Below are 18782 nucleotides of genomic sequence, written 5' to 3' on the forward strand. Positions count from 1 at the left end.
CCCGTGTCTCAAGTTGGTTTTGGCCAAGATGCGATTTCACAGGAGAATATTTCCCAAGTGGCAGCAGCAGTGACATTTGCACCAAGCCAGCAGGGAAATGGGAGCGGCAAGAAATGGCAAGAAAATATCTCATAGATACACGGACGACCCCAAAGTTGGTGCTAAATTATTTATGGCCAAGTTTTAAATACATTTTGTCAGGGGGGCGAAAAAAAACAGAGAGAGAGAGAGTTTGTCTTATATTTAATTAAATTGTGCGTCAAATGCTTTGCAGCTCGTTTGCCAACTTTTGTGTAGTGGTGGGTGGTTCGATGGGTGGTTCAGTGGGTGGCTCTGTGGGTGGCTCTGTGGGTGGTTCAGTGGGCGTGGCCCCCAGCTTTGGACTTCCTTTATTTTTTCCCTGTCAATGTTTGCCTGCCAAAGTGTAAGTAATTTATGCGCATTTAGTGCTCAAGTGAGCTCAAAAGCTAGCGGATAAAGAAAGATGCGCTCAAGATGCTCTACTATTGGACGCTGCGGAGTGGAATTAGAAGGGCCATCGACTGAAAGCTGACTGAGCTCATCTCCATACAAATTGTCGCAGTTGAAAGCCATTAAAGGGGCAGAAAGAAATAAATAATAAGTTGGGATGCATATGATTATTTCCCTTACGAATACTTTTAACTGTCCCATGCGTTTATGGCAATAATAATTAATTGGCTATAAATAACGGGTGTATAACTATTTTTGTCATCAGTAAAAAAAAAAATTATATTTAAATAATAAATATTTCAGGTTATACAAATGTAACGTAAAGTATTAATTTCATTGATTTAGTAGAAACCAAAGTTGAAATGGCCGTAGTTATGCAATAATTTATTCAAAAAATCAGCAGTTCTTAATACACATTTTAATCAAATGAAATCCTTATTTATAAGCCCTTCAAATTGCCACAGGGTGCATAACTCTACCCCCAACTTAATTTGATGTACAGTGAGTAATCGCTAAAACAAACAGTCTCGATGGCTGCCACGCCCCCTGCGCCCACGTTTAATGTCTAAATTATGGTGGTAGGCGCCATTAACGCGTTTCTGTTTGTTTGTTTGCATTGCCTTTTTCCCTGCACAATACATAACCAAGATCCAAGCAGATCCTTCTTGAGTGGTTCGGATCACGATCACGACCAAGAAGATGATGATGATGATTCAGAGGGGTGGAGTTTAAGGTGGTGTGTGGGGAACACACCGATGGCCATGTCGATGCACACATCCGCACATCCGTTTAAGCAGCTCTGAAAACCGGGAAATGTGGAGGTTGCCTGGGATTGTTCCCTGCACTGTGCAGAATATCCATACTATTAAATATTATCGACTGATTTTTTTACTTTTCCCAGAGACCAAAGTCCACAATTGAATTAAAGTTCCTTCTTTAAAAGATTTCAATTTGAAGTAATTTGTGATGGTAACACCAGTTTTTCTCTCAGTGCTGAATGCTTTGTTGGCTGGCTGCTGAGATTGTTGGCAAGTTGTTGGTTGAATTGTTGTAAGCTCGGTTTGAGGACGCGGACGCAGCTAATAACAGTCATCACACACGTCAGACACTCATAAATCCTCAAAGTCAACAAGGCGGAGGGCACATAACGAGCCTAGGCTCGAGGTTCCACGTTCCACGGGCTCCAGGCTTCAGGCTCCAGCCTTCAGTGCTCCGTGCTCCGTGTTCCCAGTTGCCAGTTCCAGTTTCCAGTTTCTCAATGGGGAAGATTCAGATTCTAAACGAGCTGCGTTTAAATGTTGTTAACATAACCGACATGCGGTTGAGAGACAGGACAGCCCAAGGACCGGATTCTAATGTGTCCCACACACGGCGAACTCCAAGCCCCATCATCATAATCTTCATCATGATGAAGACGGACAACATACTGCAACTTGTTTCAGCCCACAGAAGAAACACACAAACTACAAAGAAAAAAATAAGAAGAGAGGGACCCATTCCCATTCATGGGTGGTGTGCACTGAGGTTCCAAACGCATGTTTATATAATTCTTATTTATGATCGAACAGCGATAAATTCGCATTCTCTCTCGTTGCCTGCCTGTGCGTTTTGTTCTGTTGGTTTTAAATAAATCAAATCAACACGATTCGCAGAAACCTCCTCGCAATCCTCCCCTGATAAGGCCCAAAAAAAAGAAGAAATATAGGAAATATAAAGAACCCCGGGGGAAGAATCTCGGCAGAGAGATCTACTGTGTTCACCTGTTGAATTCTGTTGGGTTTCTCCTCGAAACCGTGCGATTCTTTTGCTTTCTGCTGCAGCAGAATCTCCTGTTGCTTGGGGCTTGTTCTTTTTCCAGAGATTTGGTAGCAAGTTGCACTGCACAGCTGAAGACAGCTGGCTTTGCCACAAAATCATATTTACTGAAGGAGCGTTTGCAGATTGTTGAATGGTTTCCGCGGCCCATCTCGATCTAATATTTCTAACCAACTATATATATTACCCGCTCCTTTTTGATAAAACCCTTTCTCACTCTTCGTGACTTTCATGCAGTTGAGACGCCTTAACTGCCTTTCTGAGATACCGATCTTGATCCAGAATGGGAATTCTTTTGGTTTTTGGTGGCGCTCCGTAGGACATTGCGTGTGCTGTGTGTGTCAGTTGTGCTCAAGGACTCGATGAGACCCCGATGACCGATGCCTGTCATAAGGCCAAAAAAGGGACGATGGCCATACGCATATTTTTGCGGTCGCACGAAACACGACGAAGAACAAACAGAAACTTACAACTGCTGCCGTTTTTTTTTTCCATGTTTGCTCTTGGTTTCTTCAGAGCCCCTTTCTTCACCACAGAAACAGAAACGGAGACGGCGGGGGGATTCTTTTTCGTTTTTGCCCGGAGCCAGAGTCTACAAAAGGTGTTGACCAAACAACAACGGCAGCAACTGGCCAAAACACGAGGGGCAACTGGGTACACGCGTCTTAACAAGAACAACAACACCACCAGCATGGCTCAGCACCAAGAAGACGGACCAGGAAGACTGAAGAGAGTGAGGAAGAGGAAGAGGAAGACGACGGCGACGGCGAAGGCGAAGAGAGAGCAAGTGGTTGGCCCGGCTGCGAAGCTGTTGAGCGCATAAAAAACGTTATAAATAACACGCTCGAGCATTTAACGCGCCAAACATGTGTTCCACTGTCCAATTTGTGGTCTGTTTACCTTTTGCCAATGGGCCTCCGCTCCTTGAGAAGCCAGGGGCGCAACCCGAAGAGAGGGGATCCAGCGAGATAGTGGAGAAGTAGATGACCAGATAGAGGTGACCACTCCCCAGGAAAACTTACCCAAAAAATTGGGAAACCTAAACTATACTCAACAGCTTATCCAGCTTAACGATGAAGTCATAATACGAAGTAGAGATTGAACTCGATTCCAACAGAAATGGGTAGTGATAACTGATACTACGACACCAGGGTACAACTATAAGACTCAAAAGAAGGGCATTCTACTTAGTTAGACGAAGGGCCAAATACGAGGATCGGCAAAGGGCACAGGGAAGAGGAGGAAGCCAAAAAGCCCAGCGGCCTTTGATGATAATAAAATGCAGATACAAACGACACTGGACAAGTGGCCATATGAAGAAGACGTGAAGGGAGAACCAAGAGACCGAAAAGGACCGAAAAACAAACAAAACAAACCAAACGGGGAGAAGCTAAGAGAGATGAGAGGTGGAATCAGGATGAGATCCGAGAACATAGGACAGAGGATGTGGCTTACCTGGCGCTATAGGTACGGATCAAACAAAGAAAGGCAAAAACAAACCCCCGAGGGTTGCGATCAGATCCCTCCAGGCAGCTGACCTTCTCCCCCTTTCTGGGCCCTGCCCATACCCATCTTCTTCCGCCTCCCTTTGTCTTCCCCGTATGTGCTATTTTGCTCGCTCAAATTTGATCAGGCGCCGGCGCAGGGAAGCGGGAACAGGTTGAGAGAGAGAGAGGGATTTGACCAGCGGACCGAGAATAAGAGCGAAGAGAACCGGAAGAGGGAGAAAAGCCCGGAGGGACCGGGGTTTCACTAAATGGGGATTACCTACTATTGTGTGCGTTCGGGTCGGCCATCGAGTTATCTCAATTATGCTAATTAACCAGCGCTGTGAAGGCAAGTCCTCTTGCTAAGTAACGAGTGCAGATTTGAAAAATCAACTCTTCTGACCTCTCAACTTAGTTTAAGCAACAAGACGTCAGCAATTCATCCAGTAATTAGGCGAACAAATTGTGGAGCAGCGAGTAAGCAGTAGTTGCGAGTGTGATTTTTAGCACTATAAGCTTTGCAACTATCCTCGCACTATATTCTTTAATTGTACCGTTACAATTACAACGAGTAGCGAATAACGAGCGGCGAGTAATGGAATTCCATCGGCGCTGTGAATTCCCGCAATTGACGGTTGTCAATCACAGTTTGGATCTGGCCAAGTTGTTTCTGCCTGTCACCTAACTTGTTCCACTTTCTGTTATATACCCTCCTTCATTCTATCTTTCACTGTGTTTGTCTTTTTTCTCTTTCTTTCTCCACACACGATTGCACACTTGCACTTCCGTTGCATTGGTTTTTTTGTTGTTGCTGGGGGATTGCAATTGTCGTTGACTGCTGACTGCTGACGACTGCCTGGCAATTGGCAGTGCAACAAAATAGCTATTGACAAATTATGACCAACTAAAAGTAATTACACGCGACGAGAGGGAGACGGCAGATAACGAGTTCTGCCGACAACGCGTTAATAGTACAAATAATCAACGAGTGCAGCAGCAACAACAGCAGCAACAATAACAGCAAAAGCAACAGCAACAGCGTCAAGAGCCGCACTAAACATACACTTAATATTAATTGTTTTTTATTAACACGATCCGGCTGCCTTACACACCACTTGCTTTGCTTTGTTCATGCTCTTCCTCTGCTGCCGTTTTCATACCCTGTAACGATTGATGGGCATTTCCGATACCAGAGGTCTTGGGAACTAGGTGGAGATGTGCAATTTGGTATGGACATATTTATGAGACTTTTGCAGTCGAAAACTTTACTTTGACTTTTTAAATCGGTGCTATCTCCGTAGACAACGCAATACAAGCTAGCAGACTCGCCATGCGAGCATCTAAGTGAAATTCTTGTTTTGAAGATTCTGGAATCTAACAATAATGATTGCCTGTGCCAGAAGTCGCAGAAGCATGCTTTGGCAGCATTAAAGACAAAACAAGGAGTGAAGGGTATGGTCAAGTTGGGAGCTTCAACTTCGTTTCGTTCTTTCAGGCTTCTCTGCCGTTTTATTGCGGCCGTTGCTGAGATTCATTAATAATTCAAAAAATTGCACATGGCCGGCGGCGATGACAGCAGCGTCGGCTGCGACGCTGGCAGAGGCAGAGCGTGTAATCGAGTTGTTAACTCAAGTGACAACGAACGCGAGCAGCGACGCCGACGTCGTCGTCACCGTCAAAAGCATGTGCACAACAACAATTAAATGCAGTCAACACACGATCAGAAAAGGAAAGAAAAAAAAACAACGAAGAAAATAATATATTTTTTAACCAGAGCGGCCTAAACGACAGAAAGAGATGGAGAGTGCGACTTTGACTTTGTTGCTGCAATTGCTTTTAATGCTTTTAATGAAATCAACACTTTTTACTGCCACTTGCACGCAATCTGCTGCTTCTTACGTTTCTTTATTTTTGCCTCACTTTGGATTTTTTCTTACGTTTTTCGCGCAACTTTTTTCGGGCTGGCAGCTTAATTAAAAGCCAAAACAGCTAAAACATATTTCGCGCCTTTGTTGCTTAACAATTAAAATCGACAACAACAACAAAAGCCCAACTTCACACTCAATTAACGCGATGCAGGCAGACAAACAACAAAAAGCAAAACAACTTACAAAAAATATAACAGCAAAACAACACCATACATATGTAAGGCATAAAGCAAAAAAGTTTTGGTGCTGCTGTGAAATTATATATATGTATGTATGTATATATATGTAAACCTCCTCTTTTTCGTCACCCACTAGATGAAGTGGGTTGAAAAGTGGGGGGGGGTGTGGAAGTCGGGCAAAACGCAGCACAGACTGCAAAACTTTTGTTTGCCGTTAATTGACTGCACACACACAAAATAGCGGTGGGAGGTGCAAAAGAGTCAGTGAGATGCACAGACAGAGATAGCTAGTCGAATGCAAAAAGCTATGTTCTTTAGCAGGTTTCCTGTACTCTAAATAAGTTCATAGTAGTTCGTTGGTGTAAATGCTGGTGAACATATTGGAGTAGTTTTCGGCTGAGTTGTTGGTTTTTTATTATTTGGCATAGTTTCCTGTTTGGCTGTATAAGTTCTTGCTTTTGCAGTCGTTGGTGTAATTGTTGAACTAATTTGTTGAAACCTATTTTCCTATTGGCTAAACTGTTAATTTTGTACATAGTATTACAAAGTTGCTGACATATTATATACTGCCCGTTTAAAAGAACTTTGGCCTGAATGCAAGCGGATAGCACACGTCATTGACACCTCAAAGCCACAATCCACAACGGTTCAGAACCACTACAGTAAACTCCCTTAATACGCCACCCAATAATGAAAGCTTTAAAGCATATTAAACTTATCAATCAGATTGAATAAAGAAGTGCATGTAGTGAGTGCAACAAGAGTGAGTTGGTGATATCTGCACCCCATTGGCCCATCAGCCTGCTAGTGCCCACTGTATTTCGAGCAAGAACTGTGGACACCCAACCTCCAACGCTATCCACTCTGTAGATGTGCGTGCGTAATTGCCTTTTGGCTTCGTGTTAATTTTCCCTCGTGGAAAACGCACGACAGGAAAAACTGGAAGGGGGAGACGGAGACCATGTCGTAGGTGCTACATAAATTTGATTTTTATTTTCCCAGAAAACCGAAACCGAAATAAGAAGAATTTTTATTCATAAAAATCAAGTGGCAACATAAATTCGTGTGTGTTACCAAAAACGTAGCTGTATTTTGTGCCGATGTGTGTTCTTTTCTGTTTCTGTTTCAGTTTCATTCTCTGATTCGGATTTTGTTTGGCAGCTTAATCAGGCAAACAGAACACGCAGAGCAGTTAAAACGCACCAAATGCCCCATACAATTTGTATAATTTTTCAGCCCAGAAAATATTAAATAAATATGCACACATACATAGACATGTGCATAGCAGCAATAATAATAATAAAGAAAAAATAAAACCAAAGCAACTCGTCAATTTTTGCCACTTAAAATTCATAAAGCGTCGCCTGAGCCTCAGAAAACTTCGGCAGACCAGAATATATGTACATATAGGAGCCAGAACAGAGGGGTGGGATAAAAGAAGACGAGCCACCATCAGAAGGCATCAGAAGGATGGCTTTAAACTAAAACTCCTGAATTTGACATTTAAACATTTCCATTTTTAGAAATGTATTTCTGCTGGGCAGCTAATTCAAACGAGTTAAGTCATTTGCTTTGCCATAACTCGGGGGCAATTTGATAAGGGTCGGGAAGGTAATGCAAGTTCTTGAACATTTATTTGCTTGAATATTTTGACAGTCATAATGCAAATTTTTGGACATTGGTCAAGCAACATTAGCAACATTTGGCAAAACTACGGCGCCCAAAGAAACCCACAACTTTTGGCCAACATGAATGGAAGAACGACGTTGGTTCATCCTTTTGAAAACGATACTTCTAATTTCTGGAAAATTGAAATACCATCAAACCCGCTCTCTCCACCAGTCGAAGATAAGATCAGGTTCAGGTATATCGCATAGATCAAAAGGATTTGGGGACCAGCTTAGCTGCCTGCCACATTTCCGCGAAAATTTCCCAGCTCAGTGAGCGTCCTTTTTGCCATCGTGTTGCTCTATATCTTTCGTTTTTTTCCTTTTTTGCCAATTAGCGTTCTAATCAAGTGTAAACTAATGCTAAAAGCCAAGCCGGGTTCGCCTCGAACGCGTGAATTTGCCACGAGGACAAATGCACACCGAAAAGGGTACAAAAATAGTAACACATGGGCGAACAAAAAAGTAGGAATTTTAAAAATAATTTAATAATTAAGAATAAAAACTTTTAGAAAATAATGAAAAATATATCTTAAAACCAAAACATTAAGGTAACGAAAAAATATATTTATTTGAGATATTTAAAAAAAATAATCAAAAGTATCCACAAGTTGATAATTAATATTAAGCCAGCGATCGACAATCACAGGATGCTGTATTTTTTGTTGTCTGTGAAAGAGACAGCTAATTTGACTACTTTGCCGAACGGTGAGTGCAAGTGAGATGGCCACAGGCTGTCGACTGTCGTTGACTTTGTTGCTGCTGCCGCTCTGCCGGCTGATTTGCTTTGATCTGCCATCGCACATCTAGGAAATGTTTGTCAAATTCATTCGACCGTTCTCATTGTTTTTGACATTTCTTTTAGTCTTCGCTGTTGCTTCTTCTTTTTTGTTGCTGTTGTCGCTGCAGCCTCTTCTACTTCTTCTTCTTGTTTGTCGTCTGCTCGATCACTTTCTCTGCTTTTTTGAGAGAGGCTTTTTCCTGCTTTTTCTGCCTTTTCTGTTTTTTTGCTTTTTTTTTTGCTTATTGAGCGCCAATGCCAAACACATGTCCAGCTAACAACTTGAATGCATTGTTCTCAGTCCCACACAAACCGACTGATGAAAAAACAGCAGCCGCCAAGATATTAGCTCCAAAGATTACTATCAAAAATGTTGATAAGCAAATCAATTTATGAGATCAACAAATATCATGTGATTCAGCTTATAAGATGTATGACAATTTAGCATGTCTTTTGGCTACAATTCTGTTTGCTCGAATACTTCGCAGGTTGGGACTTCGAAAGTCTGCCAAAAACATCGATCTTTAGTGCTATATATTTGAGCCCCGCCGTCGTCGATCCCCTCCCCCTTTGCCGACCCGATTTTTGAGCGGACTCCACCACCACTCCACGCACATTCGTCAGGCATTGTCGTTATTTTTCTGGCGCCAAAAAGACGCCGTCTTCGTCCTCGCTAACGCTGTCTCTTTCTGACCACGCAGGCCATCTCACTTGCACTTGCACTCTCCTTGCTCACTCGCCTGGCATTCTGTCTTAAGGTTGTTGTTGGTATTCCCTTTTTTTTTTTTTTTATATCTTGCCCCATTCTTTGTGCGAATTTTTTTATTTTAGTTTTTGTTTTTGCTCGCTGTTTTTGCTTTTTTGTTCGGTTATGTTTTTCTTATTTTCTTTCCTTTCTTCTTTTTGGGTTCTTCTGAACTCATGTTGTTCATTATAAAGGACGTCATCATCGTCATCTTTTGGGTTGTTGCTGTCGTTGTTGGTTGTCATATTTTGCCTTGTTCGCTTTGTGCATTTCCAAGTTGTCCGTGGAGAAAAGGGACTATCAGACGGAGAAAAAAGTTGGAAGCCAGCGCAAATGCGTTTTAAATATTCCATTCCATGCAGTTCAAGGCGGGCTGTTTCGAATTCCAGGCGTTGCTCATGGTTGTCGAGCGATTGGGGTTCGAAATGTGTACCAATTCCGGGGTTCCCCTTTCTGTGTGTTTCATTCCATCGTTCCGCTGTTTCATTCCACTGTGCCAGTGTGCATTCTAATCGCTTCTTTCGCTGCAGAGTTGCAGAGTTATTGCACCATTCTCAACACCTCCTCCTCCTTAAATGTGATAATCACCCATTAGGCTTATCAGTTGCCCACCAAAACTGACGTCTCATTAGCCAAGCGGAGCGTGTAAACAGCTGAATTCTCTCTCGATTAAGACCGAAACCATTTAGCGGCATTTTGTTACCATCAATTTTCGGCTGGTTGCGGTTCTTTGACCAAAAACTCAGACGTCATTAAGCCAAGTTAGGAAAACCGCTAGCCGCGCTTCAATTTCCAACTTGCAACTTCCGCTGCGTGGGCGCTTTATTTATTTATTATTTTCTTTTTTTGTTGAGGGGAAACTTGGATTTTTACCGGCGACGGAAGCGCTTACTTAATTAGCCGAACCAAAAACAGAAAAAAAATAATACTGAAATTTTGGTGTTCCTCAAATTAATTTTCATTTCATTTAAAGTAGGCGTAAATGCAATTTAAATTAACAGCCCCGAAAATGCGCCACTTAAATGCTTTGTTGCCTCTCTTTTTCTCCAATGCCTGTCGCTTTTTAATTTGTTAAGATTTTTTTATGACATTTTTATTGTAATTTAAGCAGCGTCGTGTTCGTATTTGGATTTCGGCTTTCAGTTTTTGGGTGGTACGGATTGTAGTTTGGGCCAAACTGGTTTTATTTTATGTAATTTACAGTCGCCGATAGGTAAAAATATTTGTTTGCCGGGTTTAAATTGCATCCTGAGTTGTTCGGCAGTCCGCTATGATCGAAATAGTTGTCTTGTGAAGATCACATAAAAACCCTAAAGCAAACTTATCCGGGGAATATGGAATTGGAAGCCAATATAATAAAAACTAATTTAATAGTTGGTGAAAATGCGTTCTTAGAAAAAACACATCTAAATAAAGTCTTGCTGTTATGTGTATTCCATTAATGATTGAATGTTTTGTATAAAAAGCTATAGGCAATATGCGTATCTTTTGCTACAAAGAAGAGTAGTAAATTGCGCAGTGGCTAAATGAACAAATTTTTTGTAAATAATTACTGGTTGTAATGCACGCACACGACGTGTGCAGTTATCTGTGGGATCCCACCAATTTTCCATAAGCTCTGCACGGCAAGCCGGCGAAATCAATTTGAAATCAAATTACGTGCAAATTATCCAATGGACTCATGAATTTTCCAAGAGTCGAGCGAAACCCAAAGGATATATATCCACGATGCATGTGGAGGGTCAATCTATCGCTATGCCAATTATGCATTTTTCATCGAACTGAAAATTGTCAAGTGAATTTCGTATGGGCACTGAAAGAGGGCTTTTGCCCAAATAGGAGAAAGGAAAATTACAGCGTAGAACCGAAGAAATTTCCAAGTTACTAAGCAAATTAAGTGTAATTTAGAAGGGGCATTTTTCGTAACCCCCTTCACCTTCACGTATTTGTCAACTTAGCACATCGATAATTTTTCCTGCCCCTTTTGCAGGACGACAATTTTAACACAATTATGAAAAACGTTTCCAAGATGGCAAAGCGGGGAAAATGGGAAGTAGGAAATGGGGGACTGTGGGTGGGATTTGTTTGGCTCTTCGAGGGTTGTACACTATAACAAAATTTCGCCCTCAACCCCCAAATGACCCCTTTTCCCCCGCCCGCTAATGACTTTGTGGAGGAAAGCTTGGGGAAATATATACGAAATAAAAAATGGGAAAATAAAAAACTGGAAGGTGGACACGCCCATTTAATTGAGCCTACGGCTTCGAGGAGGTGGGCGTTAGGGGGCGGGGCAGGCCAGTGCACTTTGATTGCGTTTTGTCGCCGTCAGCTGAGTTTTTACCCAAAACCAAAAACGAAAGGAATCGAAGGATCACGGGGACCAACAAAATATGGAGGATATGGAAAATTTTTATTTATGAAAATTAAACAAGTGAACTTTGACAGGCGGTTGCCCAGGGTCTGACCCCTGATCCCGAAACAAAAACTACCAAAAGTTGGGGAAGACTGGCGTTGTCCTGTGGCGTGTCATTAAATATTTTTGTCTGTCACATTATCGCATGCTTGTCAGAAAGTCCCCCACATCAATTAGAAACTATGAATGGGGCACCAAAAGACAAGTCATCGTCATATGTTCTAATCATATCCACAACATTTCACAATTTTCGTTCGCGGTGATTGAAACTCGTTTTTATAGATGGCGTTTCAGAATGAAAGTTCCTGGGGCCAATAAATTGCCGCTTTCAATTAGTTAGAAACTGGCGAAATCAAAGCAATCTCGCACTATGTTCTATATGTAATATTTTTTGCGTTTTTCTATCTGGCTCACACTTGGGGTCAACATTTGATAATTTCTGACATTTTGTATAGGTTTTTTTCTTTCAATGCTTTCCTTATTTTTCAAATCGTATTTCCTTGACTTCTCGCCACTGAAAGTGTCGCCAAATGCTCACGGGGTGTGGCAAACGAGGGGAGACTTTATTTATTTGCGCTTAGACGGCAATTTCAATTAATTGATAAGTCACAGCAACAAGCAGCAAGCAGCAAAACGAAGAAAGATTTCACGCTATTTGCTTTAGCAACTTAATTGCCAGCGACAAATTGAGAAAAAGGGCGAAAAATATTGAAGTCGAGGCAGAGCACGAGCGATATGAAGTGAAATTTAATTTTAGCCGTTAAGTAAGTGAAGTGGAATGGTTTTACTTGCAGGATGTAAACTGTAAACGGTAGAAGCACACTGAGAATGTGGAAAACAAGTCACTCTGAAGAAGCTGTCAAACTTTTGTGAATGAAAAACTAAAGCCACAAGCCTCCAAATCATTGCATCAACGAATTGAAATCGAAATGCGCTAAAAAAAAACAGGCACAAAAACCGATTGAATCGAGCCAAGTGAATGCAAATCCACTCGCAAAACATTCAAGTGGCACTCACATGAAGAGGTGAATAAGGGGGGTGGTGTTTTCCAGCGGGGGGGTTTGTGCGGCAGGAAAAACAATAATTTTGACATTGATGATGATGGGGCAACGGCAACAGAAGCGGCAACAATAATTCTGTTTGCTGTTTTGCCATTTGGTTGTTGCTTTTTTTTCGCACGTCTCGCAAGCATGCAACAGCAAAAATGCTAAAAACAACAATAACAGCAACGAAAACATCGTGTGTGTATGTGTGTGTGTGTGTGGCGTGCAAAAAAGTTGCAACTTACACACTGCCATAATCTCCATATGTGTGCTAGGTACAAGTACTTAAAACTTTTACAAGCCACTCGGGGCTCCCCTTCTCTGCCCATCTCACTTCCTCCCATTCCTCATCCACGGCCGCCCCACCACGCCCCCTTTTACAACAATTGCATGCCACACTTTGGGGCAAGCCCCCGGCTCTCCCCTCTTGCAGGGTCATGAACTCGGGAGCACGGAGAAAAATAGCATTTGCCTATGCCAACCTGCCAATCTAATGCATATATATGATATTATTTGTTATTTGTAAACTGTATTAACAAACTGTAGCTGATCGTCTGGCAGAAAGAATAGCTTATCCTAACACTTAAGACAGTATTTGAATTTCACTGCAGAAAGGACTTTACTACTCAGTTTTGCTATAGCACGACTGCAAATGAAATCAGTCCATAAATCTTTATTTCTCCGAGTGCACATATTTTGTACCGACTTGCAAAGTGAAGTGAAGAAGCATGGAGGTGGTTGGCTGGTTTTTTTCTCGTTTTTTCTTGTTTCATTTTATTTTGTGGGGGATTGTAGTTGGCTGGGCCACTTGGTTTAGTTTCACACTTCAAATCGCCAAACTGCTAATGAGCTTAAGGATATGGCCAGGAACACCAAGCTCTCTACTTAAGCTCGAAAAATATAATTTTCAGCAACTTTTTCGTGAGTGTGGCTTGCTTTTATTTCTGTTTTCTGTTATTTTTGTTGTTCTCGGGTTTTTTGTGTGTACTTGCCAAGTGCGAACAACCAACAACAAAATGCAACTACTTGCGTACAGATGGGGGCGTGGGCGGTTCGGGGGCGTGGCCAGGGGCCCTAGACACCTGGCCAGACGTATTCCCAACTTTCAGCTCACAAAACTATTTGCAAATATTTTATTTTTGCGCTTATTTCCACTTTCTATTGGTGTTGTTGCCACGCCCACGCCGCCAAACTGGCATTGAAACTATACGCATATATATGTATATATATATATGTATATATGCATATAATTAAATATATGGGAAAAGGCGGCGGAGAAGGCGTGGGCCAAAGAGGCTTAACCGAGGCGTCAGGCAATTTGTAGCTTAAAAAACAGCAACAGAAGCTAATTGAATATAGCTGGCTATGAAATGAATTGCCGTAAAATGGAAAGGAAAACGTAAGGGGGCTTTGACAACCAATTTCGACGCAAGTTTATGGCTAAACATAAATTTGTAAAGGAAATTTTATAAATTTTGGCACCAATCTTTTTAAGTTAAGTTAATGGTTTTCCACATTAAACTAATAGGATTTATGGGATCGTTAAAATAGAATTACCCAATTCGCTTTGTAGATCCCAGAATATTTCTATTTACTTATTTTTCTTTAAGAAAAATAAATTATGAAAATTTGTACGTAAATCTTTGTAGCTCTAGCTTCCCTCCAAAAACTCTGACATTATGGCATTTTTGAGTGCATTCACAGCTGCCACATCTTGCACTCACTTGAACACTCACTCCATTCACTGCGGGCAAGTGTGAGTGTGTCTCAGTGAATACTTTCTCAAGTAGGTGTGAAGCTCAAAACGCATTTTCACGCGCCAACGCAGCTTGAATGTCAACGTCGTCGTCGCATAATCATCATCGTATCATCATCATCTTCTCGAGGAAGAGAGAGTCTGCGTTTCTGGCGCTGATGACATGCTGCTGCTGGAAAAATGGAATAATATACAAAAAACGAAAAAAGGGGAAGAACAGGGGCGTCTGTTCACCTACTTTCAGCTCAACTGGGCGTGGAACTTGGGAGCGGTCTTAACGGCTAACCGGAGCTTGAGACGTCGCCACACGTGCTCAAGTGGCCAAGGCTGCTGCCCGGGTTGTGACCTGACCTTCGGCCCTTCGGCCCCAGATCTGTGCCCTCGATTGCCAAAAGCTCGACACAGGCCGCAATTATTTGCCAATATGACAGCAAAACATATCCAAAAATGAGTATTTTAAGCATTCTATTTTGGGATTATTACACTCTATCTATCTACATTTGAATTCTACTGAGTAACTTTGCATTATAGGGAACCTAACTTTTGAATCATTTTGAATGATCCTGATTCATAGTTAAAACCACTAGCTTTTTTCGGTTCAAAGAACCTCGGGACACCCAGCGGGTACTGATAGATAGACTCACCTGCCGCTCTTGGTGATGACCATTTCCGTGCCCAGCTTGTGGAACTTCTCCCACAGGTCCTTGCCCTCCAGCGTGACCTTGGGATCATCGACGACGCCATCGTCCTCGGGCTGCAGGGCCCGGAGCGGTCGCATCGCCGGATGCAACTGATGGGCGACGGCCGAGGCGAGGACGACGTCCTCGGCGGTGGTGTAGGCGCTGCCCAGGTGGTGGGCGTGCGGATGGGCGCCCGGGTGGTGCGGCGGGAAGCGCAATCCACCGCCGGGATACAGGCCCGGATGCGGTCCGGCCGGACTGCCAGCTAGGGCGGCCAGTGCCGCAGCTGGAAAGTACGGGGGTGGTGGCGGTGCCGGGTGCTGTTGCTGTTGCAGGTGATGCGGCGGTGTGGGTGGCGGCAGGCCTGTGGCGCCGGCGGGTGGGGCGGCGGCACCCGTACTTGGTGAGTGGTGTGCGGCGGTTGGGTGGTGCGACGGATGGGCGGCGGCTGAAGCTGAGTTGTTGCTGCTGCTGCTGCTGCTGTTGTTGTTGGGCGGTGGTATTGGCGGTACACCAACAATTGTGGGCGGTGGTGTGCCAGCGGGCGATGGCGTTTCTTCGGTGGTGCTCAAGTGGTGTCCTTGCTTTTGACTTGTGTTATTATTATTGTTGTTATTCGTGTGGTTGTTGTTGTTATTATGCGTGTTATTGTTATTATTGTTGTTGTTGGAACTGGAATTGTTGGTGTTGCTGGTGGTGGTGGTGTTGCTGCTGCTGTGGTTGCTCTGCGGCGATAACTGCGCACCACCACCCGTTGGTGAAACGGCCACGAGATTGTTGGTGCTTGAATTGGTGTTGTTGGAGTTGCTGGAGTTGTTGTTTCCGCTGTTGGTGTTGCTGCTGCTGCTGTTGTTGTTGTTGTTGCTATTGTTGCTACCCGCCGTCAACAGCGAGGAAACGCTGAAGTCAGTGGGTCGTTGCGTTAGCTGCAGAAATGGATGATATGCCATCCCATTGGCGAACCTGGCGAATGGATCCTCAGCAGACTGATGAAGTAGCAGCTCCTGGACGTCGTATCTCATCACATAACCGTTTCAAACAACCAAGTGCGTCATGCAGAAAGGGTTTCCCACGGCGATCTCTCCAAAAAAAGGGATCTCTCTCTAGTTTGACTTTCAATTTTTTAGATGCTTTATTTTGTTTTTGTTCTACAGGTACTTGTTTTTGTTTTTGTGGTTTTTTTTTTGCTTTTTGTTTGGGACACTCACTGGTACACTTTATTTCTCTTCTTGTTGTTTCAAAAAAATTCTTGTTTAATTGCTATAAAAAACATAAATATGATTTATAGTTGGTTTTTCCGCTTGAGATTTTCGAGATCGTGATTAAGACGGTTATTGAGTTTAATTGTTAAAAAAGTTTCAGTAATAATATGACCAAGTTATTAGTAAAGTGGTTTTTACTAGGGAATCGATTTTTTCTGTCTAAATGATAAGCACATGACAAAATAATGGATTAAATAAATATTTGCGTGAGTAGCCCTATTTTGCTTTCAAAATCGTTGTTTATCCTTCGAAAATCTTCTGGCCTAATTTTGTTGTTTTCCCTATTTCTCCCCATTTTACCGGCGTTAGTTTTTTAAAGTAATACAATTTTCTCTGCCTCTGATTACTAGCTCTGTAAATGATACAATCATTAAATATGAAAAACTAATGCTACAAAACAGTCAGTTCTTTCTATAATGTTTCAATATCCGTTCTTTTTGGATTTTAAGCTTCGGGTCTTCAGATTGCGTCCGTAGTTTTTATGATTATAATAATTATTGAATACGATTTCTAGTTTGTGTGCTTTCAGTTCTTTATCAGGCTTATGTTCTCCTGGGTTTTTTGTTTGTTTTGAACTTTTGCTTGCCTTTCCGTTTTCTGTTTTGGCGACGGCAAAACGTCGAAAGTGTTTAAACCTTGTTTTGTTTTTCTCTTCTCTTTTGCTTAGAAAATTCACATGGCAATTTTAAGTTTTAATTTGGTTAATTTGCCGCTTACTGTAACTGTTGTTTGTTTGTTGTTTTTCTTAGTATGGTTTGTGTTTGTTTGTTTGTTTTTTTACCAAGAAGGAAGAACGCAAAAAAAAGAGCACAAAAGGGAATCGACGATTTGGATAAAGAAGGTGGATATGGCGGCACGACGATCAACGAACAACGAACATAGGGAGAAACAACAAACGACGAGAAACGACGACGGGCGACAAACGACAAAAGCGACAAACGACAGGCGACAAAAGCGACAGAGCGGCGATGACGACACGAACTACACGCCGGTCGCATTCAAACTGGAAACTGGAAATACACACACGCCGAAACGGACGCCGACTGCGCTGCCTCCGCTCTGCTCGCCGCTCGCGCTCTCTCGCTCTCTCCCGCTGGCCTGGGGCGGCGTGCGAGCGGGATGGCCATATATGGGGGTGCGCTCGGTGCAAGCGAGAGAGCGAGAGTGTTGAGTTTCTTTCGCGGAGGGCGTGTGCAAGTGAGAGAGAGCGAGAGGGAGCGAGAGAATGAGTGAACTGCGGGGTTCCAATAAGAAAACCAAAAACTCGAACCAAAAGTGTTGAGTTGACGCCTGTGTAGGTGTGTGCGTGCATCTGTGTGCGAGAGAGTGCCTGCGCGCCTTTGTGTGTGCGTGCATCTGTGTGTGTAATGGGAAATGGCACCAACCAACGGCGGCAGCGACGTCGCGTCAAAAGCAGCGTGTTAGAAGTAACAAGGCAGCTGACACCACTACAGCAAGAGGAGCAGAAGAATGGGTGGTGCAGGGGTGCGTGGGAGTGGGGGAGGAGGCGGAGAAAAAAAGGATGAGGAAGGGTGGCAGAAAAAAATCAGGCACCAGAAAAAAGTGTTAAATAAAAATGAAATAAATACCAAATAATATGCAACTAAAGGTAAACCAACTTGAACTAAGAAATAACAGATCGGAGAATATATTTAAATTTCAGGACAACAAAAAAAGTTGAAATACAGGTATATAAAGAAAGATACAACTTAGAATATTAGAACTGGGGAAACAAAAAAAGGGGCGTATAATGCAAACAAACACTTTAAAACATTTTTAAATAAAGACGAACAGGTTTTAAAGAGCTCGAATAAATGATATGTTTTAAAACGGAAAAACTAAAACACTTGAATTAAAAAAAATAACATTTTTTAAGAAAACAATAAGATGAATAAATTCCTTAAATCGACAAATTACGAGCGATATAAATCGGCAGAAAAACAGAAGTTGCAAGCAAATAAAAAGAGGCACACTAAATCACAGCTCCTGAGGGGGAGGGGCGTAACAAGGGGCGGCGGAATCGCAAAGGAGCAAATAATGAAAAAAAGGAAGCGGCCAAGTTGACAAATGACGCGCAAGCGAAAAATGCGCTTCAATGGTCAAATGTTTGTCGAGGGCTGGCGATGGAGGGGGTTGGGGTGGTGGGGTGGTGGGAGTAGGGACGGTGTGGTGAGATAAATGAGGCGGCCCAATGGGGGTGGCATTTCCCAGGCAGAGATAAAATAAAGCGGCTGCGAGAAGCACTTTAAGGCACAAAAGTTGACCTACAATGACCTCCAGACAATCAAAGACACTGCTCGAAAAGAAGTACAGACAATAAAAATCCCAAAATTACGCAACATGCTGTGTTGGTTCAGTAGTTAAGTTAAGAGTAGTAAATCAAGACATAACGTATAGAGATTTCGATAGTTAGGATAAGACATGCCGTCTTTAAAGTAACTATTCGACTTCTGCAATACTTGTGATTCCACACACATTGCCGTAAGAAACTGTGAGGTACCACCGACTCTTAACCCGCCGCTGGCCAGCTGGAGCCACCCTAAGCACACCTCTCA

The 18782-nt window shown here is 42.7% G+C and overlaps 1 protein-coding gene across 1 annotated transcript in view; it reads right to left on the reverse strand.

Moving 5' to 3' along the window:
* Positions 1-17190, reverse strand: part of LOC122623761 (optomotor-blind protein) — a 57008-nt gene extending 39818 nt beyond the window's left edge. Inside the window, exons 1-2 of the mRNA XM_043803083.1 lie at positions 17009-17190; positions 14930-16225 (exon numbers count right to left, since the gene is read on the reverse strand). Of these exons, the coding sequence (XP_043659018.1) occupies positions 14930-15987 (1058 nt within the window). The 5' untranslated portion in view covers positions 15988-16225; positions 17009-17190. The remainder of the gene's footprint in view (positions 1-14929; positions 16226-17008) is intronic.
* Positions 17191-18782: the final 1592 nt, after the last annotated feature.

The sequence above is a fragment of the Drosophila teissieri genome, chromosome X (genome assembly GCF_016746235.2).
Source record: "Drosophila teissieri strain GT53w chromosome X, Prin_Dtei_1.1, whole genome shotgun sequence".
NCBI classification, from domain to species: domain Eukaryota; kingdom Metazoa; phylum Arthropoda; class Insecta; order Diptera; family Drosophilidae; genus Drosophila; species Drosophila teissieri.